General features: G+C 37.3%; 3 protein-coding genes across 15 annotated transcripts in view; 2 read left to right on the top strand and 1 right to left on the bottom strand.

Annotated features, from left to right (window-relative positions):
- LOC660533 (titin) overlaps positions 1-12,454 on the top strand; it is a 132,339-nt gene extending 119,885 nt beyond the window's left edge. For 8 of the 11 annotated variants that reach the window (XM_064359771.1, XM_064359763.1, XM_064359765.1 and 5 more), the window contains 8 exons: positions 8-7,573; positions 7,693-8,007; positions 8,060-9,025; positions 9,270-10,643; positions 10,698-11,006; positions 11,055-11,138; positions 11,187-11,486; positions 11,538-12,454. In XM_064359771.1, coding sequence (XP_064215841.1) covers positions 8-7,573; positions 7,693-8,007; positions 8,060-9,025; positions 9,270-10,643; positions 10,698-11,006; positions 11,055-11,138; positions 11,187-11,486; positions 11,538-12,082 — 11,459 coding nt within the window. In that variant the 3' untranslated portion in view covers positions 12,083-12,454. The remainder of the gene's footprint in view (positions 1-7; positions 7,574-7,692; positions 8,008-8,059; positions 9,026-9,269; positions 10,644-10,697; positions 11,007-11,054; positions 11,139-11,186; positions 11,487-11,537) is intronic. The other 3 variants (XM_064359761.1, XM_064359764.1, XM_064359762.1) reach the window with 3 other exon arrangements.
- Positions 12,455-14,099: 1,645 nt separating this feature from the next.
- Positions 14,100-18,242, top strand: LOC103312508 (hypothetical protein). Of its 2 annotated transcripts, XM_064357339.1 has the most exons (4): positions 14,100-14,629; positions 14,683-16,305; positions 16,353-16,647; positions 16,834-18,242. In XM_064357339.1, the coding sequence occupies exons 1-2, from the start codon at positions 14,191-14,193 to the stop codon at positions 14,946-14,948; spliced, it is 705 nt and encodes a 234-aa protein (XP_064213409.1). In that variant the 5' UTR covers positions 14,100-14,190; the 3' UTR covers positions 14,949-16,305; positions 16,353-16,647; positions 16,834-18,242. The 2 variants fall into 2 exon arrangements, with proteins under 2 accessions (XP_064213409.1, XP_064213408.1); XM_064357338.1 differs by having other exon boundaries at positions 14,683-16,647.
- Positions 18,243-22,083: 3,841 nt separating this feature from the next.
- Positions 22,084-23,025, bottom strand: Chchd3 (Coiled-coil-helix-coiled-coil-helix domain containing 3). 2 transcript variants are annotated; one of them, XM_008193274.3, is made up of 3 exons: positions 22,818-23,025; positions 22,409-22,635; positions 22,084-22,359 (listed from the first exon to the last, which is right to left on the bottom strand). In XM_008193274.3, the coding sequence occupies exons 1-3, from the start codon at positions 22,924-22,926 to the stop codon at positions 22,165-22,167; spliced, it is 531 nt and encodes a 176-aa protein (XP_008191496.1). In that variant the 5' UTR covers positions 22,927-23,025; the 3' UTR covers positions 22,084-22,164. The 2 variants fall into 2 exon arrangements, with proteins under 2 accessions (XP_008191496.1, XP_971957.1); XM_966864.5 differs by having other exon boundaries at positions 22,409-22,638.
- Between the last annotated feature and the right edge of the window lie 89 nt (positions 23,026-23,114).

A 23,114-nucleotide genomic window follows, 5' to 3' on the forward strand; every position in this document is an offset into this window, starting at 1 on the left:
ATTTTAGGTGAAATAACTGAAACCACGAAAGCAGAAAGAGTAACAGAAATTCAAGAACCAGTGGTTGTGGAAACTGTGGAAACTCAGAAGCCTATCGAAGGTTACCAGGAAGAAGAAAAAGTGCCAGAAGAAAAGAAGAAAGTTAAGAAACCCAAACTGAAGAAACCTGAAGAAGAGAAGCTTCATATTGAAGAACTTCCAGCTGAGGAAGAAACAACAACTGAAATCACAGAAACTGAAAAGAAAGTCAGGAAACTCAAAAAAGTTAAGACAGAGGAAATACAGTTCCAGGAAGCACAAGTTGAAGAAGTACCAATTGTAGAAGAAGTTCCAGAAGAAGACGACACGAAAAAGAAGAAGAAAGTCATCAAAAAAGTGAAAATCGAAGAAAAACATTTCCAAGAAGCAGAGGTTGAAGAAATTAAAGAGGAACTACCTGAGGAAAAACCTGAAGAAATCACAACTGTCGTTGAGGAAAAAGTCAAGAGAAAAGTCAAGAAACCCAAACCTGAAGAACCCGCCGTCGAAGAAGAAAAACCTGTCGAAGAAGAGAAAGTGCCAGAAGAAAAGAAGAAGAGAAAAGTTGTTAAGAAAGTTAAGCCAGGTGAAACCCCAGTTGAAGAACCTGTTGCTGAAGAAGAAAAGGTTCCAGAAGAACCTAAAAAGACACGTCTGGTTAAACAAAAATCAGTTCTTATGCGTATTGAACATGTGGAACAAGAACAACCTAGCAAACCTAAAATTGTACCGATTAAAGATCTCCCACAACACTTTGCTGAAGTCAAGCTACGCAAACCCAAGGTTCCTCAGAAGAAAGATATTCCGAGCACTAAAGTACCAAAGATGAGGTTGAAGAGTCGTATTACTCATACGGAATTTCCTCCAGAAACAGAAAAAGAACAAATTCCGATTATCAAAGAACTGGAACCAGTCTATAGAGATAATGGTGTTCTTTCTAGAAATTTGAAGGAAGCTGAAGCTGCTCCTAAGACTAAACGTCGAAGAATGAAGAACTTTGACAAGGAATTTAAAGATTTGGAAAAATTAGATCTTGAAATGGATGAATTGAAGAAAACCGAACTTGAGAAAGTTGACGAACAATACAAATTTGAAAAACAACCTAGAAAGAAATCGGTTTCAAAAGATGAACCCAAACCTTTGAAGATTGGTAAGGGCAAAGTCCCAAAACCAGAAGAAGAAGAAGAACAAATTAAACTAAAAAAAGTGCCGGAAAAAATAGTTGAAGAACAGCTTCAACCTGAGAAGAAACCGAAAAAGATTGTCGAAGAAGAAAAACCGAAGAAACCGGAAAAGCCTGAAGAAGAAGATGAACGTATTAAATTCAAACCGTATGATATTGACAGAGAGGAACCTGAGAAAATAGAGAAAGAAACCTTTGAGCTTGAAAAACCAGAAAAAGAAAAACCTGAAAAGAAGAAAGTTAAAGTTCCGAAAGAAAAGAAAGCAAAACCGGAACCAGAAGTGGAGGAAATTACTTTGAAAAAAGGTATTCCAAAACCGAAACCAGAAGAGCAAGAAGAAGATGTTTCATTTAAAGCTAAACAAAAGCCTAAACCTGAAGAACAGCCGGAAGAAATTAAACTTAAACCTTTCAAGAAACCTGAAGAACCTGAGTCGTTGCAAAAAGTTGAAAAAGATTTACCGGTGAAGTTAGATGCAGTTCCTTCCCATGACTTTGAAAAGGATGAAATTGAATTTAAACCACCTGAAGATAAGGAAAAAGAGAAGGTTCCAAAGAAAAAGAAGATTATTGTAAAGAAACCAAAACGGAAAGTTGAGGAGCCTGGAGTTGAACAACCAGAAGAAGAGGAACCTGTGGTAGAGGAAGTCCCAGAAGTTGAAGAAAAGGTGCCAGAAATTCCAGAAGTGGTAGAAGAAAAGGAAGAAGTTCAACCGGTAGAGGAACCAATCCCGGAAAAGCCAGTTGAAGAAGAGAAACCAGCCGAGGAGGAAAAGCGTAAAAAGATTGTAAAAATAAAGAAGAAGAAAGCTAAGGAAGAAGAAGAAAAACAAGAACAAGTAGAAGAAGTTAAACCTATCGAAGAACAAAAACCGGAAGTGAAAGAAAAACCAAAACTTATGAAAATTGTTAGAAAATCTCCTCATGAACCTCAATTCTCAAAAATAACAGAACAAGAACAAGCAGTTAACTTCGCTGAAATAAAATTACGCAAAACTAAAGTTCCCGAAAAGAAGGAAGTTGAAGCACCCAAAGTTCAAAAACCGATGTTGAAAAGTAGAATTACTCCAGTGACTTTCCCTCCGATAACAGAAATCTTACAGAAACCGATAATTACAATTTTGGAACCAGTGTACAGAGAAAACGGCGTTTTGTCTAGAAATGTAGAAGAAGCACAAAAAGTAAAGAGGAAGAAGAAGAAGGTTGTAGATACAGAAAAACTGAAACAACTAGACTTAGAAGTACAGGAACTGAAGAAAGTTGATCTTGAAAAGGTAGATGACGAATTCAAAAAGAGACCAGAGCCACGAAGAAAGGAAAAACCACAACCAATTGTTATTGAAAAGGCTTCAATCCCACCCCTGCAACACATTAAAATCAAAGAACCTGAATGCAAACCGATTAACCTTGCTGATATCAAATTAAAGAAACCAAAGGTTCCCAAAAAGGAAGAAGTTAAGGAAAAAGTTCGTAAACCACTACTGAAGAGTAGAATTGTTCACGTTCCCTTCCCACCGATCGAAGAGTCTGAGCAGAAACCTAAAATTACCACCCTTGAGCCGGTTTACAGAGATAATGGTGTTATATCAAGAAATGTCGAAGAAGCTAAAAAGATTAAAAAGAAGAAACCTATCAAGATCAAAGAAAGCGACATTGATTTAACACATCTCGAAAAACTTGACTTAGAAATGGAGGAACTGAAGAAGAAAGAACTGGAAAAAGTTGATGACCAATACAAATACGAAAGGAAACCGAAAGAAAAAGAAGAAAAACCTGAGGAACCGGAAGTCAAGATTAAATTAGGCAAAGGTAAAATGCCAGAAAAACCAGGACCTGAAGAAACGGTTACTCTTAAGAAAGTACCTCAAAAAGCAAAGGAAGAAGACGTTGAAGTTGGATTAAAGAAACCGAAAGTTACGGAAAAAGAAAAACCGAAACCGGAAAAAGAAGAAAAAGAAGAACCCAAACTTGAACCATTTAAACCATATGATGTGGACAGAGAGGAACCCGAAAAACTTAAGTACGAACCTCCAGAAATTGAGGAACCGGTAAAAGAGGAAGAAGAGAAAGAAAAGCCTAAAAGAATTAAAAAGAAGAAAGAAAAACCAGAACCAGAAACAGTTGAAGTTAAACTTGAAATGGGCAAACCCAAACCAAAAGAAGAAGAAGAAGTACCTGAAATAAAATTGAAATACAAACAAAAGCCTCCTCCTGAAGAAGCTCCTGAAGAAATTAAATTAAAACCAATTGCAAAGGAAAAACCGGAAGAACCGGTAGAAGTCGTTGCAGTAGTTAAGCCTGAAGGTGGACAAATACCTAAAGAAAAACCCGTCGAAATTGAAAAAGAGGTTGTACCAGAAGAAAAAACAGAAAAGAAGGTCATCAAAAAGGTTAAGAAAGTTAAGAAACCTAAAGAGGAAGTGCCGACCCCTGAAGAACCGGCTGTTATAGAGGAAGAGGTTCCAAAACCAGTGGAAGAAATACCAAAGCCTGAAGAAAAGATTGTCGAAGAGGTGATACCTAAAGAGGAACCTGAAATAGAAGAAGAAAAACCTGTAGAATTTGCAGAAGAGAAACCAAAAGAAGAAGAGGAAACTGAAATTGAAAAGATTAAAAAGATCAGAAAAATAATCAAAAAAGTTAAAAAACCAAAAGCTGAAGGCGAGGAAGTGGGTGAAGAAGAACCTCTTATTGAAGAACCCCAGGAAGAAATACCTAAACCGATTGCAGAGGATAAAAAACCTGAAGAAGTGCCTAAACCAGTTGAACCTAAAGTTGAAGAACCTACGCCAGTAGAAGAAAAACCAAAGCCTAAAGAAAAAGAAGAAGTACCAAAACCGGTAGAGGCTAAACCAAAGAAACCTAGAGTAATTCCGAAAAAAGAACCCAAACCTGCAAAATTGCCAAGGCTGAAAAGCAGGATTGTTTACGTAGACTTCCCTCCTGCTGAAGAATCTGAAAGAAAGCCGGTAATCACACAACTGGAAAAAGTTGTTCGAGATCAAGGCCAAATCTCAAGAAATGTTAAAGAAGCAGAAAAGATTATCAAAACTAAACGAAGGAAGCTCAAGGAGGACGACACAGCGCTTCAAGATCTAGAAAAGCTGGATCTTGAAATGGAAGAACTTAAAAAGAAAGAACTTGAAAAGGTTGATGAAGCATTTAAACTTGAAAAGAAACCCAAGAAACCCAAAGAAGAGAAAGTTGAAGAAAAAGTACCTCTGAAAATTGGCAAAGGAAAAGTACCTAAAAAACCTGAAGAGGAAGAGGAAGCTGTAAAACTGAAAAAGGCTCCAGAAAGAGTTAAAGAAGAAGAACTGCCCGAGGCAAAAACACCTAAAGTTAAAGAAATAGAAGAAGTAAAGAAAATTAAAGAAGAACCCGAGGAAAAGAAAGATAAAATTAAATTCAAACCAACTGATTTCGAGAAGGAAGAACCTGAAAAAATAGAATTTGAAAAACCAGAATTCGAAAAACCGGAAAAAGAGGTTCCTGAGGAGGAAAAATCTAAGTACGAACGTAAAAAGAAAGAAAAACCAACATCAGAAGATAAGGAAATTAAGATCATTAAAGGTGTTCCTAAGAAGAAGGAACCGGAAGAAGAAGATGAGGTTAAATTTAGAAAACCACAAAAAGATAAACCAGAAGAAGAGCCTGAACAAATAACACTTAAACCTTTCAAAAAACCGGAAAAAGAAGAACCGGAAACTGTAGTTGAATTAAAGAAAGAAGAACCTCAAATACCTACAGACAAAGAAATAGAAAAGGTGACGATCACGAAAAAGAAAAAGAAAGTGCCAAAGAAACCAGAGGAAGAAGAACCTGTGGAAATTACACTTAAAAAGGAACCAGAAAAAGAAGAGGAAACTGCTCCTGTTGAAGAAGTTGTTGTGGTTAAAAAGAAACCAAAGAAACCTGAACCCGTGGAAGAACCTGAGGCGGAAATTGTTCTTAAAAAACCAGAAAAAGTTGAGGAAGAAACAGCCATTGAACAAATAGTCATTAAAAAGAAACCTAAGAAACCAGAAGAACCGACTAAGGAACCAGTAGCAGAAATAACCATCAAGAAAGAACCAGAACCAGAAAAGGTTGAAGATGAAGTAACAGTTGTTGAGGAAGTAAAGGTTGTAAAGAAGAAAAAGGAGGAACCCAAAAAACCAGTTGAAGAAGCTGCTGTTGAAATCACAGTAAAGAAAGAACCTGTACCGGACGAAAAACCGGAAGAAATTGTAGAAGAGGAAGTTGTTATCAAAAAGAAACCCAAAGAACCCGAAAAGGTAAAAGAAGAACCGGAAGCTGAAATTACATTTAAGAAGGAACCAGAACCCGAAAAAGAAGAAGTTACTGTTGAAGAAGTGAAAGTTACAAAGAAGAAAAAGAAAGTTCCGGAGAAACCTCAAGAAGAAGCAGCTGCTGAAGTGACAATCAAAAAACCGGAAGAAAAACCTGAAGAAAAAGTAGAAGAGGTGACAGTTGAAGAAGTTGTGATTAAGAAGAAACCTAAGAAACCTGAAGAAGTACCTGAAGAACCGGAAGCTGAAATAACAATTCCAAAGAAACCGGAACCAGAAGAGGAACAAGTTACAGTAGAGGAAGTTACAGTTACAAAGAAAAAGAAGAAAAAGGTACCCGAGAAACCGCAAGAAGAAGCGGCTGCTGAAATTACAATAAAGAAAATAGAACCTGTGCCTGAAGAAAAACCTGAAGAGGAAACGACAGAGGAAGTAGTCATTAAAAAGAAACCCAAAGAACCGGAAAAGGTTCCAGAAGAACCGGAAGCCGAAATAACCATTCCTAAGAAACCAGAACCAGAGCAGGAGCAAGTAACAGTAGAAGAAGTTACAGTTACAAAGAAAAAGAAGAAGAAAGTACCTGAGAAGCCTCAAGAAGAAGCGGCTGCTGAAATTACAATAAAGAAAATAGAACCTGTACCTGAAGAAAAACCTGAAGAGGAAACGACAGAGGAAGTAGTCATTAAAAAGAAACCCAAAGAACCGGAAAAAGTTCCAAAAGAACCGGAAGCCGAAATAACAATTCCAAAGAAACCAGAACCAGAGCAGGAGCAAGTAACAGTAGAAGAAGTTACAGTTACAAAGAAAAAGAAGAAGAAAGTACCTGAGAAGCCTCAAGAAGAAGCAGCTGCGGAAATATCTATCAAGAAAATAGAACCTGTTCCTGAGGAAGAAACAGAGGAACCAACTGCAGAAATCGTCATTAAAAAGAAACCCAAAGCGCCCGAAGAGGTTCCAGAAGAACCTGAAGCTGAAATAACAATAAAAAAGAAACCAGAACCAGGAGAGGAGCAAGTAACGATAGAAGAAGTTAAAGTAACAAAGAAAAAGAAGAAAGTACCAGAAAAACCTCAAGAAGAAGCAGCTGCTGAAATAACTATAAAGAAGATAGAACCAGTTCCTGAAGATGAAAAGGAGGAAACAGCAGAAGTAGTAATTAAAAAGAAACCTAAAGAACCTGAAAAGATTCCTGAAGAACCCGAAGCTGAAGTGACAATTACAAAGAAACCGGAACCCGAAGTAGAAGAAGTAACAACTGTGGAAGAAGTCAAGATTCCAAAAAAGAAAAAGAAAGTTCCTGTGAAACAAGAGGAAGAAGCTGCTGCTGAAATCACAATCAAAAAGATTGAAAAACCAGAAGAAAAACCAGAGGAACCTGCAGTTGAAGAAGAAATAAAAATTAAGAAGAAACCTGTACCTAAGAAAGAGGAGGATGAGGCTGAAGCTGAACTTACCGTCAAAAAACTAGAAGTACAAGAACCACCGGAAGACGTCGTACAAGAATTTACTATTAAGAAGAAAGCACCACCTCCACGAGTACCATCAGTAGAAGAGCATGAAGAACAAGAAATCACAATTAAAAAACTGAAGAAAGTGAGAAAACCATCACGACCCGACATTCCAGAATATACCGAAGTAGAAAACGTCACATTTAGACCTCGAATGACCAAAACTCTAGAAGACGTAGAACAAGAATTCAAAATTTCTTTGGACTCTTACGCCGAAGAAGAAATCTCAATGTCCGGAAAAATCAAGTTAAAGAAAACTAAACCGAAAACATACAACGAAGAAAGCGTGGACGAATCTATCAAAATCACACAAGAAGTTGAAGATGAAGGTCCGGTAATTGAAGAAATCATCGACGAAGGAAGCGACGCTGAAGAACTTCCTTATGACGATGACGAATCTGAAAGCTACAACGTTCCTCTTCGACGACCATCACGCAAGTACTCGGTGTTTGAAGAAGTAGAAGAAGAAGTTTCGCTCGGTTTGAAAAAGGAACAACCCGTCGAATTTGAAGAAGAATCAATAACAGTGAAAAAGAAAAGCAAACCTAAGAGGAAACCATCATTCGACCAAGGTTTCTACATTCGCATTTCAGCTTTTACGTTTTATTTGCACTATTTTTATTTTACTTTGCTTCTTTTTACGCTTATTGTGTGTGAGTGAAGGTGTGTTGGTAACAAAAGTCGTTTTTAGAAGCGGTAAGTTTGAGTATTACCAAAGAATCAGAAACCATCGAGGAAACTCCCGAAATTGTTGAAGTGGTTGAAGGAGATGTTTACTTCTCAGTTCACTCTTATGTAGCAGAAGCAGACCAAGCGATTGACCTTGTTGAGGGAGAAAGGGTTTACGTTTTAGAAACACCCAACAGTGATTGGTGGTTCGTCAAAAAACATCTAACTGAAGAAAAAGGCTGGGTTCCAGCCCAAATCCTCATGGACGAACCCAACTACACCATATACGTCCAGAAGAAACTGAACGAGAAGATTGACAAGCTACCAGTTTTCGAAAGTAAGTCATTGTCTTATTTTTTAGAATGTAGAAGATAAAAAGGGTGTTGCAGAACCCAAACCTGAGGAAAAATCAGTCGCACCTCGCTTTATTGAAAAACTCCAACCAATCATAACCCCAGATGGGTACACCGTACAGTTTGAGTGTCAAGTCGAAGGGTTCCCTCGACCCCAAATCACGTGGTTCCGCCAAACCGCCGTCATTAAACCCTCACAAGACTTCCAGATGTATTACGACGAAGACAACGTTGCAACCCTTATTATAAGTGAAGTTTTCCCCGAAGATGCAGGAACCTTCACTTGCGTGGCCAAAAACGCAGCCGGCTTTGCCTCAAGTACCACCGAACTGATCGTGGAACTACCCTTATCCGACCATGGGTCGGACATCACCGGACTTTCCCGGAAAAGCATGTCACGTGAGTCATCCCTGGCCGATATCCTGGAAGGAATCCCGCCAACGTTCTCCCGGAAACCTAAACCACAATACGTACCGGAAAAATCCGACGTTGTGGTTGATTGTCGCCTTGTGGCAGTACCGGAACCCGAAATAATTTGGTACCGCAACGGCAAGAAAATTACCACCAAAAACAACGTCACAATCATTATAACCTCAGACATGCACAGCTACACCACAATTTTGAAAATCAAAGAAGTGCAAAAGAAACAAGAGGGTACTTATGAGATTGTGGCCAAAAACCGGGAAGGGGAAGCCACAGTTCAGTTCACTTTGAAAGTGAAAACTGGTGATAAGGAACCACCACAAGTTTTGGAACCTTTGAAATCGATCACAGTGAGGAAAACCGAGACCGTGGTGCTCAGTACTACCATTGCCGGGAACCCAGCACCCACAATAACGTGGTTCAAGAATGGAAAACCCATCAAAAAACCAACAAAGAAAGACGGTGATACTTACACTTTGACTATTGTCAATACCACGATGGAAGATACGGCGGAATATACGGTCAAAGCGACCAATTCTGTTGGTACCACCGAGACGACAGCTCAACTCACAGTTGAGGGTAAATCATTACAATTTCTCTGCTTGATTGCTTGTCAAATAAAAGTAAACAAATTGCTACGCTTCTTATTATTCCGCCCCTCAAAATCATAGTCCAGTCAAAGAACGCTCAAAAAAGCCTTATTGGAAACAGAATTTTTGGCTATTACAAGTTCCCTGTTCTGCGGTGAGCGCAGTACCAAGAAAAATTCTATTTCCAATCACGCTTTCTACTGGCTGGACAAAGTTTTGATCAATTTTTTTAGAATTTCCAGACAATGCGGAACCGCCTCTCTTCGTGGAGCGTTTCGAGGAGCAAACCGTGCAAGAAAACTCCACCATCAGACTTTTTGCCCGAGTTATCGGGAATCCGGTACCCGAAGTCTACTGGTTGCGTGACAATAAGCCTTTGAAGCCCTCCGACAGGGTTAAAATTTCGTACGATGGCGAAAACATCGAACTCACAATCAAAAAAGCAGATTCAGAGACAGATACTGGTGATTACAAGTGTATTGCCAGTAATCCAGCCGGGAAAGCATCACACGGCGCTAGAATCACAGTCGATGTTGATGTGACGTTCACCAAGAAACTGAAAAAGTCTTACGAGACCATCGAACGTGAAACCATTGAATTTGAGTGTGAAACTTCGCACAAAACCACCGCCACCAAGTGGTACCACAACGATGTGGAGATCAGTGGCATGGATCATCGCGTGGTGATCCAAGATGGGCGAACACACAAGCTCATCGTGAAGAAAACAACGAAGAAAGATGAAGGTCGTTACAAGTGTACGGTTAAGAAGGAGAAAACTGAGACGGTACTATCCGTCAAAGGCACCAAACCCAAGTTTGTGCGAGAGTTGCAAGATTTGGAGATTCCGGAGAAGGAAGTTGCAGTTTTGGAAGTTGAAATTACCTCGGACACTGCTGAAGTTACTTGGATGAAGGATGGTACCATCATTGAGGAAACTGGTACCAAATACACCATTGAGAAGGACAAAGGTGTAAGGAAGCTCCTAATTAGGAGCACCTCCATCCACGATGAGGGTGAATACACTTGCACCCTTTTGGACGAAGAGTGCAAAGCAGAAGTGACAGTTATTGAACTACCACCTGAAATCATCACTCCCCTCCAGGACAAGACTGTCAACAAAGGGGACAAAACTGTCTTCGAAATTGAACTGAGCAAAGGAGACGCTTTGGTTCGTTGGTTCAAAGACGGAACCGAAATCCAATTCTCGGAACACATCCAATTATCAATTGATGGCAAACGGCAAAAACTTAAGATTTACAAAACGGAGCCTGAAGATGAGGGTGTTTATAGCTGCGAGGTTGGCACCCAAAAATCCAAAGCCAATCTCACGGTGCAAGTACCCACAGTCACCTTCTTGAAAACTCTCCCCGAATATACGGTGGTTCCTATGAAAACTAACGCCGAGTTCTTGGTGGAAATATCGAGGGAGGATGCTGAGGTGCAATGGTGGAAGCAAGGCAAGAAGATTAAGAAGTCTTCCAAGTACACGATCACTGAGGAGAAGACGTTCAGGAAGCTGGTGGTCAATGAGGTGACTCTCGAAGACGAGTTCGAGTATAGTTGTACTGTTGAGAGTTTGAAAACTTCTTCCATACTGAAAGTTGGAGGTTTGTACTTTTCGAGAAATCAAAAAACAGCAAGTGCTAATTGTTTAATTGTAGACAAGCCGTCGCCCCCACGTGGTCCACTGGAAGTGACCGGCATGAGCGCCACCTCCTTCACCCTCAACTGGCTTCCTTCCGAAAGCGACGGTGGTTCCCCCATCCTAGAGTACATCGTGGAAATGAAGGACGCCACCTCCAAGAAAGACTTCAAAAAGCTGGGCGCCACCAAAGGTGATATTACTAACATTCCGGTCAATTATTTGGAGAAGGATCACGGCTACAAGTTCCGGATCACTGCCAGGAACGCAATTGGAATCAGCGATCCCTACCTCCCGGAGGAGACCATAGTTGCCGGATCCCGAATCAGTAAGTACTACTTTTTTTGGGCTTTCCCCTAGCTTTGCTTCGCTTTAGGGATCAGATACGAGTTTGCCAAAACCGACGAGACGCTTTACTGCTTACTAGGCATTTTCCCCCCTACTAAACTAGGCACCCGGAGTGAGTAACCCGGAATTTCGGCGAAAAATGCTAACTTTGTTCTTCTAGCGCCCCCTTCGCCCCCCATTAACCTCGCCGTGAGCGATGTGCAAGGGCGCAGCGCCAAATTGACGTGGGAACCCCCACTAAACAACGGAGGAGCGGAAATCACAGGATACGTGGTTGAGAAAAAACTGGAGTATATGCCGAAGTGGGAGAAAGTCTATACTTTGGACGGCAACTGCCTCCAGTACACTTTTGAGAATTTGAAGGAGAAGAGCGAGTACTTGTTTAGGGTGTTTGCGGAAAACCCGATCGGTCTTAGTGTACCTGCCACCACTGATGTGGTCAAACTCAGAACTTTTGCCAGTAAGTCCAAAATAATAGCAAAAAATCAAAAAAATTGCGTAATCATTCCAGCGGTACCATCGCCCCCAACGGCCCCACTGGAGATCCGTACCATCGGCCCCAACGCCATAGTGATCGAGTGGGGAATCCCCGAATCCGACGGTGGATCCCCGCTCCTGGGCTACAACATCGCAATCAGAGACACCAAGAAGACCATGTGGATGGAAATCGGCCGTGTGGGGAAAGGGGTCCAGAAATTCACCATTCGGGACTTGCAAGAAGACCACGAATACATGATCCGAATTTTCGCAAAGAACGAGATTGGGTTAAGTGACCCTCTAGAGTCCGACGAACCCTTCAAAGTGCTTCCCTCTGGAGGTAAACAAAAAAATGCGTATTCCCCGACTGAAAACTTCCCAATTTCAGAAGCCGACCAAGACGACTTCCGAGAGGTCACCGACCGAGAACCCACGTCATACAGTACCGAAACTACGACTTCCTGGCTGAGGGAAAACAGCATGGATGCCGACATCAGTTCGTACTCCAAAGGCGAACTTTTGCGCAAAGATGAATACTTCTTCCGAATTTGGTGCCACGCCAAGAAGTTGTTTAAATAAATAATTGTAGATTGTTATGACTAGATGTAAATAATTTTTTAATGATTTTGACTGTTGGGGAGCTTACGATTAAAGTGTGTTTTTTGGCAAATTGCGAAGCGAAGTAATCGACTTTAATGTAAGCTCCGATTAAGGATACTGTGATACTGATGATGATTTGACTTAATTGAACGAAACACGAATGAGTTGCTTATATGCTAACATTGTTTTGAAACGTATACGAATTGTTTTTAGTTGTTTTTGTTTGTTTTTTGGTTTTCTTGGACGACGAATGCAGTGCCTTATTATTACTCACTAAGAATTATCACTATTACTGTTTATACTCACTGGAATTGAATGTAATCTTTGGTTTATGAAGAAGAGAGAGAAAATATAGGTGCAATTTAAGAACAATCAAAAAGCTAGAGATTACATTTGATGCCTTAAGTTGTCTTAATTACCGTTATTTAATAAAGTATTTAAAAAAATGATGTGTTTTGGTTTTTGAAAAGGGATAAAAGGGAGGGTCAGGTACAATAAAACAAATCCGTTGGATATTTTTCCTTTCTTTATTTTCTATTCGAAAAAAAAATAACATGGATTTTAAGTCGATATCTCGGTTAAATTAATTTTCAACCGCCGATTGTGGCGAAACTAAAAAAGGTAGATCAAAAAGTCTTCTTTTACCCAGGTTTAAACCTAGTGAAGAGTCTAATACAAAATTCACAAACACATTTAAAAAACCATTTGGGTCTTTGAGTTTATATACAGAGTGAGTACGTTACTATAATATCTCAAAAACCTATAATCGCATAGAAATTAATTCATATTAATTATAAATTATTTTTTATAAGTATTGAATAATTCTGGAAAAAAACACATACAAAAAAAATATAAAGTATTTAATTTCAAACGCCGAATTCTGTGATTATTAGCTTTTAAAAAATGTTTAGTAAAAAATCAGTACTGAAAAATGAACTAAATACGTTGAAAATTACATTTTGAGGTAAAAATTTATTTATTTTAAATTTTTTAATTATTATAAGGTCATAATTTTTGCGTTTTTCAAATGTCTTAGCACATTTTTAACTTAAAAATTAATTTTTCTCGTAAAATCTTATTCCCATAGACCGAAACGTCAATCACATATTTTTTTATTTTCGAGCTTTATAGAAAATTTTTCAGTCAAATATTCGCTTATCTCGCATAAACTTCCTAAACAGGCAAAAAAATCGAAAATAAAGATTGATATTATTTTAACCTTTCGAAAGAAATTTCGACAATAATGAGCAAATTACATCGAAATTGATATTCTTTTGGCAAATGATTTATAGTGATCTATTAGCTGTTTCAAAACTATAAAAACGCCAACGTCGCATTATATCGAATTATTTTTTTTAATAAGATTAATAAAAGTATAAAATAGTTATTAATGATTAGAACTCCCATTGAAAGTATAAATTACATTAGCCATTCATTTTTTGAAGGGCATGAGTAGTTTATAAGAGCTAATTTTGAGATAAAATGCGACGTTAACGTTTTTATAGTTTTGAAACAGCTAATAGGTAACTTTATGAGAAAAAACTCAATTTTTTCTCAAACTTTCATTAAAAATAAAGCAAAAAATCACTAAATTACATCAAAGGTAATGTTATTTTGAAATAAAAACTCACTTATTTTGCGAAATTTCCTTATTATGAGGGCAATTATAAAAAATTTTTTTCAATAGATTTATCTTGTTTCTAAGACAGATACGAACTTATTTCGAAAATATCATCGAAAACAATCAAATTAGATGAAAACATTGACCTGCTTAAAAGAGAATTAATTAGCAGCCGAGACAAGTTCAACAAAGCAACGAATTCCTGAATTAATTTCATGCAGTTTTATAGGAATGCAGAGGTGGTTTATTTTGGTTTTAAGTGTTTTGTTTATTTCTATATGTTCCTGTCATTGCACTAGTTAATCGGTTAAAGCGATAAACACTCTTATGACAAGTGATTACTCAAGGATTTTTATTAGGAAGTAATTGCTACAAAAGTAGTTACAACGAGAAACGTTATCACTCATCTTGATAACCAGTGATTTGCAAATATATAAACACCACATCGTGAAAAATTGCCAGAAAAATGAAAATATTTCTATTGTTAATCCCCCTCTGGGCTTCGGCCCAAAGCCACGACATCTACGTCCACATGATGCCCTGGTTCGAGACCAAGGAAACCAACGGCGGCACCTGGGGCATCCACTGGACCATGGCCAACAGAAACCCCGACAACATCATCGACGGCAAGCAAGACATAGCCTCCTTCTACCACCCTGAAATCGGGGCTTACGCCTCCGCAGACCCCAACGTCATCGACTGGCAAATGGGGTACATGAAGACCGCCGGGATCAAGGGAATTTTCCTAGACTGGCCCGGAACCACCCAAGCCATGGACTACCCGAAAAATAGGGAAAATTGCGAAGCTATAATTGCCGGAACTGAAAGAGCGGGCCTCCAGTTCGCAGTAGTGTACGAAGACAACAACTTAAACCTTGCCGGAGTCCCCGATAAAATTGCACAAGGTGCCAGCTTTTTAACCACAATAAAATAAATAACCCGACTGTGTACTAATTAGGTACCGCCGACATGCAGTACCTCCAAGACAATTATTTCAGCAAAAGCAACTACGTGAAAGTGAATGGGGCCCCCTTGTTGCTGGATTTTGGGCCCCAAGCGTTGTTTGACGCCAACTGGGACGCTATTTTCACACCCTTGAACCCCAAACCCACGTTTCTGACGCTATGGAACCAACATCAGCAGGGAGGGAGTATGGTGGCGGGCGAATATGCGTGGGTGTATTCAAATTTTCTTGATGGGCTCAATAATTGGTTAGTGCACTAACGCTTTTGCTTTACATACATTCTACAACTTCGAAAAAATTCGATTCAGATGCAACTCTTAGTCATTTAATGGAAACAGAAACACTACATAGAGGAATTGGAAGATTCAGAAACATTCAATTGAAGTCCTGGATATACCTCATATTCTATCTATTTACTCTGAATCATAAAAGAAATAACAAGCCGAAAAACTATTTCCATTGTAAAGTATTTCATTCTAAATCCATTTCTTAGAATCACAAATGTTTTTTGTATAAAGTGAATTGAAATCCTCATCATCAGTCAAAAAAAAAACACTTGTACAATTAGAAAAATCTGTGAATAGAATATTACATTATTCACAGAGTTGATGATAAGTCTGATAATTAGAAAAATTTTTACATTAAAAACAGAAAAGTAAAATTAACAAGTTGGTGAAGTCGAACTTGTTAAAAGTGTTATTTTTCAGAAATTTCATAGAAATAAAACGATTAAATGCGGAAAATTTAATTCCAGAACCCCCTAATATCCCATTCTGTTTTATAAACAGTCTGTATAAATTACATTAGCTGTTGCTTATACTTTGAGAAAGATCTCGGCAATTTTAAAAATCCTTAGCAAAAAGACTCTCGGCTGCTCTAGCATTGTTATTTACTTCGTCATAAATAGAGGCATCTCTGCATACTCTTTGAATGTAAATGACTCCAGAGGTAAAACGGTTTATTTTGCGCTTTATAAGCAAAAAATGTCTGTCTTAATGACAGCTACAAGACCCTAACGTTTGGCAACATCTTTCTGAACCACGCTGTATATGAATATTTATAACATGCGTTTTTATTTTTCTATTAATTGCAAAAATTTTCTAGAATTTCTCCAGATCAATATTGTTCTGTTTTGAATGATTCTGTGTATGAATATTTCTAGATTTGACGATTCTGCCAGTGAATGTTTCTGGTGATGTCTTGTTCTGTCACCATTTTTGTTGTTGACGAGTTCTATATTCGTGACGTCACGTGATGTTACGCATGCATCGCAGTAGGCGAGAGCGCGGCAGTCGGCAACCGGCAACGAGCAGCGGCACGAGTCACATCGGGAGCGAGAGGCGATTTGTTTAGAGTGTAACACAATTACAGTCCGGGACATTTCTATTTGGACATAAAAAATTTGAATTTTCTGACATTTATACGTGTATTCAGCGTCTGTGTGAACAAAAAATGTTCTCTCTCTCATTCTATGGTCCTTGAGCTTTAATAACAGGGACATTTTTTAAATTGGTAGCATTAGAAAATGACAGTAAACAGCTGACTGATGTAAACAATAACACAATAACAAAGGAAATGTTATAATTTTAATCTATATAACCAGTGGCTGCTTTAAAAGTGTGTACTAACGGGATAATAACATATTTACGCAAGTATTTTTGAAGGTAGAAACATTACTTGTCATATAACAACTACTCAGATTATATGATGAGACGGGAATGGCACAATACAGAATTGCAGTCAGTGATTGTGATGGAGAAAGCTGCTGTGAAGTACTGACAGTACTGACTATCGCTGGTTGTACGATTTGTGCAATTTGTGATATATTTTGTGTGAAAAACTGGAAAAGAAAGTGCATCACTGCATAACCTCACTTATCGCAGTTTTGCACATTTTGATGATGGGAATTGCGGTTCAAGTAATTATGAGTTATAGATGGAGAGCCCTGTTTACTTCAAAGTAAGTTCACGACATTTACAGATACTTTCTTTATGTTTTTTGTCTTTTCTGGTGTAGAGGGTTAACTTTTCTATTTTCATATAAAATTCAAACCAAACGAAATCGAAAAGCTTAATATTGTCATGTTTTTTATTAATTATTAAAAAATTTATTTAAAAAATCACAGATAGTGTTTATAATTTGCAGCTGAAGCCTTTTGGGTCCACTTTGTTCCTGGCAGCCACTCTTGTTTCAAGCAGAGTGGGTGAAAAGTTAAAAATAATCCCGTAAAATTGTTAATATAACTCCTTTGCACTGGCATGGGGTATTTGAAAACTTACGTTTAACAAATACGTCACAAAGTCTCAGCCATCGTCGAAAAACATAATAAGGGCTTTATAACAAGAAGCGCTTTCTGATTTTACTGTGGACGTGTGGAAGAATAGTGTGAAATATTGCGAAAAACCAACTTTTACTCTTGTTTACATTTTTGTACGTCTCTATCTGAGAGTAGTCTCTTGTATAAAAAATATAGCCTACTAATAAAGGAAATTAAAGTGTTTTTATTTCTGGGTTGCCCCCAATTCCACTTCGCCCTTGCCTGATAATCAAGACACTGATAATGAAATTGGTGTAAGTGCATCGAATACAAACGTGTTGAATAGATGAATAAAAGAGACACAACTGCTTTTTTCAAAAAGGCCATTTCAAATTTATTCAAAAAGCACACCCCCATTCAAAAGGGTCCATTCACGATGAAGTTTGGCTTCCTGCATGACGTAGGTCTCGGACACCAATCTCACTGTAAATGGTCTAAATTGGTCTTGCATCTCTAAGACATGGACTCACTGAGAGCGACTTCTGCAGAAGGCTTGAGACCTGCCTGCCTGTCTCGCAACAATCTCTGCATTATGATTCCAAATCATTCTATAAAACGCTGTCAATTACAAGCCATGATATGAGGCATGAGGCCGTCTCAGTGTATGTCTTGTGGTGTACATTGAAACTGTTTCTTAAAGAACCCATTCACAATGAGATCTGCTTCGCTACATGCGGCGCGACAGGACTCAAAAACTAATCCTCAAAGACACAAAAAAACTGACACAGTTTCATCATTTTAAGCCATTGACAGCGTTTTCGAATGTTGGTGCAAAGACTTGTCGCGAGGCATGTTTCAGCCTTCCGCCAACGTCAGTCTGAGTGAAACCCTCTCAAAGTGATCTCAGCGAAAACCACTCACAATGAGATTGACCTATGAGGCCTATGTCGTGCCGCATGCAGCGAGATATGTCTCATTGTTAATGAAAATAGGGCCTTTTTTGTTGTTTAAAGTCGTTTTTTAAAACTTTTGTGGCAAATTTTACTGATGTGGCAGAGAGGGGGCATGCAATTGGAACATGACGATGACTACCCTAAAAGGCACTTCGAGGCTTTTATGGCCTTTTTAATGCAAATTTCAACTTTAAACCTGACAGTCATACCAAGGTCAAACATAACCTCAACAGTAATCCAGCAACGGTACTTCAAAGCATTTGAAAGTTTCTCCATTTGTTTTTAAGTGTTCTAGTTGGTACATTTTGCTGTACTTTACTACAATAAAGAAATATTTAAATTTTTATTATTGTTTACATTTGTCATCTGTCAAACACATCAAACAATCAAGTTCCCTAAATTTGAGCTCTTATCTAGTTTTTGTGCTCTATATAGTCTCGCGTCAACGTATGCCCTATGACATGCCTATGACGTATCTCATATAGAAATGTCCCGGACTATATGTGGCGTTTAATTTATTCAGTTTGTTACTTGCTGTTATAACGAACGGACGTGTGCTCAATTAAATCTAAATTTTCCAGTTTAATTTTTAAATTCGGTGGCTAGTGATCGCGATTAGTGTGTGTTAGTGCCAATTGAATGGATTTTAAGCTGAAAACAATCCAGATTAAAGGGTACATCGTAGATTAATTTATTTTTAATGATCGTGCTACAAACTGTAGCGGAAGTGCACTTAATTTGTTTAAAAGTGATATTTTATGTGACACATTTCAAACACAATAAATTATAAATAAAATAAAACACACAAATAATTTATTGACACGTTTTACTGATTTTGTCTTTAATTTCAATCGATAAAAGTCGTTTGCTGAAACTTTAATGGAAAATAAAACTTTTTTATTCGTTTTGTTTTTAATTTATTTTTATTGTCTTGCTACAAACAGTAGCCAACGCGGAAGCCATATGAAGGTAGGTGCACTTTTTTCCATTTATCTTGTGAGGTGTTGAATTTAATAGTTTGAGTGCCATATATTGTAACGTATTGTGTATTCTTTATTTTGTATAATATTGATAAGTCGCTTGTAACTTTTATACAAATAAAGATTTTTTAATGGTGTTGTTTTTAATTTTTTTTTAATGTCTTGCTACAAACAGTAGCCAACGCGGAAGCCATATGAAGGTAGGTGCATTTTTTTCTATTTATCTTGTGAATTGTTGAATTTAATAGTTTGAGTACCATATATTATAACGTATTATAAATTCTTTATTCTGTATAATATTGATAAAACGTCACTTGTTGTAACTTTCATGCAAATAAAGATTTTTTTTATTGCTTTATTTTAATTTCTTTTTAATATTTTGCTACAAAGAGTAGCCACCGCAGAAGGCACATGAAGGTAGGTGAATTTTTTTAAGTTATCTTATGAGGTGCCGAATTTAATAATTTGACTGCCATATATTACAACGTATTGTGTATTCTTTATTTTGTATAATATTGATAACAATCGCTTGTTGTAACTTTCATGCAAATAAAGATTTTTTATTGGTTGTTTTTAATTTATTTCTAACATCTTGCTACAAACAGTAGCCAACGTAGAAGCCATATGAAGGTAAGTGCATTTTATTTAACGCCCAGAGAAAAATATTTGATTTATAAGCTGTATTTTTTTTCGTTTCATAACAAATAATTCCTTTATTCCCTTCATTTTCGAATAATCATTGTTTACCTTATCCTTACATCCTTTTTTCCTGGCAAGAATGGTCTAAACCTCAAGTGGTTCTTGCAATTAGAGCAATCCTTAAATATAATAAGTATTGCTGATTGTTTTTTACAGCCGTAAAATTGTGTCGCTTGTTGTAATTTTCATGCAAATAAAGACTTTTTTTATTGGTGTTGTTTTTAATTTCTTTCAAATGTTTTGCTACAAACAGTAGCCACCGCAGAAGCCACATGAAGGTAGGTGCATTTTTTTCTGTTTATCATCTGAGGTGCTGAATTTAATAATTTGACTGCCATATATTACAACGTATTGTGTATTCTTTATTTTGTATAATATTGATAACAATCGCTTGTTGTAACTTTCATGCAAATAAAGATTTTTTATTGGTTGTTTATAATTTATTTCGAACATCTTGCTACAAACAGTAGCCAACGTAGAAGCCATATGAAGGTAAGTGCATTTTATTTAACGCCAAGAGAAAAATATTTGATTTATGTGTTGTATTTTTTTCCTTTCATAACCAATAATTCCTTTATTCCCTTCATTTTCGAATAATCATTGTTTACCTCATCCTTACATCCTTTTTTCCTGGCAGGAATGCTCTAAACCTCTACGTGGTTCTTGCTGGACAAATTAGTTATTACCTAATTTGACCAATTAGAGCAATCCTTAAATATAATAAGTATTGCTGATTGTTTTTTACAGCCGAAAAATTGTGTCGCTTGTTGTAATTTTCATGCAAATAAAGGTTTTTTTATTGGTGTTGTTTTTAATTTCTTTCAAATGTTTTGCTACAAACAGTAGCCACCGCAGAAGCCACATGAAGGTAGGTGCATTTTTTTCTGTTTATCTTCTGAGGTGCTGAATTTAATAATTTGACTGCCATATATTACAACGTATTGTGTATTCTTTATTTTGTATAATATTGATAACAATCGCTTGTTGTAACTTTCATGCAAATAAAGATTTTTTATTGGTTGTTTATAATTTATTTCGAACATCTTGCTACAAACAGTAGCCAACGTAGAAGCCATATGAAGGTAAGTGCATTTTATTTAACGCCAAGAGAAAAATGTTTGATTTATAAGCTGTATTTTTTTTCGTTTCATAACAAATAATTCCTTTATTCCCTTCATTTTCGAATAATCATTGTTTACCTTATCCTTACATCCTTTTTTCCTGGCAAGAATGGTCTAAACCTCAAGTGGTTCTTGCAATTAGAGCAATCCTTAAATATAATAAGTATTGCTAATTGTTTTTTACAGCCGTAAAATTGTGTCGCTTGTTGTAATTTTCATGCAAATAAAGACTTTTTTTATTGGTGTTGTTTTTAATTTCTTTCAAATGTTTTGCTACAAACAGTAGCCACCGCAGAAGCCACATGAAGGTAGGTGCATTTTTTTCTGTTTATCTTCTGAGGTGCTGAATTTAATAATTTGACTGCCATATATTACAACGTATTGTGTATTCTTTATTTTGTATAATATTGATAACAATCGCTTGTTGTAACTTTCATGCAAATAAAGATTTTTTATTGGTTGTTTTTAATTTATTTCGAACATCTTGCTACAAACAGTAGCCAACGTAGAAGCCATATGAAGGTAAGTGCATTTTATTTAACGCCAAGAGAAAAATATTTGATTTATAAGCTGTATTTTTTTTCGTTTCATAACAAATAATTCCTTTATTCCCTTCATTTTCGAATAATCATTGTTTACCTTATCCTTACATCCTTTTTTCCTGGCAAGAATGCTCTAAACCTCCACGTGGTTCTTGCTGGACAAATTAGTTATTACCTAATTTAACCAATTAGAGCAATCCTTAAATATAATAAGTATTGCTGATTGTTTTTTACAGCCGTAAAATTGTGTCGCTTGTTGTAATTTTCATGCAAATAAAGATTTTTTTATTGGTGTTGTTTTTAATTTCTTTCAAATGTTTTGCTACAAACAGTAGCCACCGCAGAAGCCACATGAAGGTAGGTGCATTTTTTTCTGTTTATCTTCTGAGGTGCTGAATTTAATAATTTGACTGCCATATATTACAACGTATTGTGTATTCTTTATTTTGTATAATATTGATAACAATCGCTTGTTGTAACTTTCATGCAAATAAAGATTTTTTATTGGTTGTTTTTAATATTTCGAACATCTTGCTACAAACAGTAGCCAACGTAGAAGCCATATGAAGGTAAGTGCATTTTATTTAACGCCAACTGAAAAATATTTGATTTATGTGTTGTATTTTTTCAATTTTATTTCACAAACAAGTTTTTTATCACAGCTTATTAAGAATTTGATGGCCAATATTTCAAACAATCAGTTAACCACTAATTGGATTTAAATTAATTTAAAACAATTGGGAGCCAGGCATCTTTTTTACTCAGTCAATTTGTAACTACATTATTTCATGACTTGGTTAAATTGGGAGGAAAATCGGAAACAAGGCCAATAATAAACGAAGGTAACATAGTTGTTTTTAATAATATTTACAAATACACACCTTACCACTGTAGTGTTTTCTAGAAACGAATACAAAGTTCTGGTCAGCCCCTGTTAGCGATCAAACTGGCCCTCTTCGAGTCCACACATTGCTGGAAGGCTTGCACGATTTTCGCACACTTCATCGGTTCATTCGCGTGCTCCTTATAACACCTCATGACGGCCTCTTTGGCGTCCTGACACGGGGGCAAAGCCCTCGACGGAGTTTTAGTCTTTTCGGTCACTTCCATTTCCTCCATCTACAACAAAAAGTTAAAAAACACACAAACGCGCCCACGCCCCCTTTACAGCCTTCTTGTACTCCGCTTCCATAATGTCGTTGATTTTCTGGTGGTTTGCTTGCTGGTTTTTGAGCCTATTTTCCCAATAGTGGTCGTTTTTCTTCAATTCTGCTAAACTGGCCTGCCGAAGCTGCACCGAGGTCACGCTGGGTTCGTACACGAACACGGGCTGGACGGGCACGGCCTGCTGTGGGGGCGCCTGTTGGTACGTGGGTTCGGGGGCTGCTGGCCTTGCTTCTATGCAAAGGTACAATGTTATGTAATCAATATTGCCAATTTTTTGGATTTTGTTTCCCTTTGACGTGTTTGAACCGGATTTGGTAGCTAAGGTCGCCTAAGCCCCTGACGTAACGTATTGATCTCGTTTACAAGGCAAGGCTCGAGTTTTTGCAAGGATTGAGGTTAGGTCACTTTACCTTGGCTGTTTTTTATACGCTGCACTACATCGTCTGATACTTTTATTACACTAGTTGGGTCGTCGTTTTCCACTGTTAATTTTCTCGTACGGCTTTGGCTTCCACCCATTTTCACCGAATTAAAGCGTTCGCAATTTTGACAACTTCGAATTCACTTGCCGGCCTGCCAAGCAAAATAAAAAGGTGGCAGCACTGACACTTTCATTTCAATTTTTATTTAAATAACGAAATCTTGTTTATTATTTACTGTTTTCGATGGAAAATTTGGCCAATTTCTAAATTTAGCCGTCTGATAAG

The sequence above is a fragment of the Tribolium castaneum genome, chromosome 1 (assembly GCF_031307605.1).
Source record: "Tribolium castaneum strain GA2 chromosome 1, icTriCast1.1, whole genome shotgun sequence".
Taxonomy (NCBI): domain Eukaryota; kingdom Metazoa; phylum Arthropoda; class Insecta; order Coleoptera; family Tenebrionidae; genus Tribolium; species Tribolium castaneum.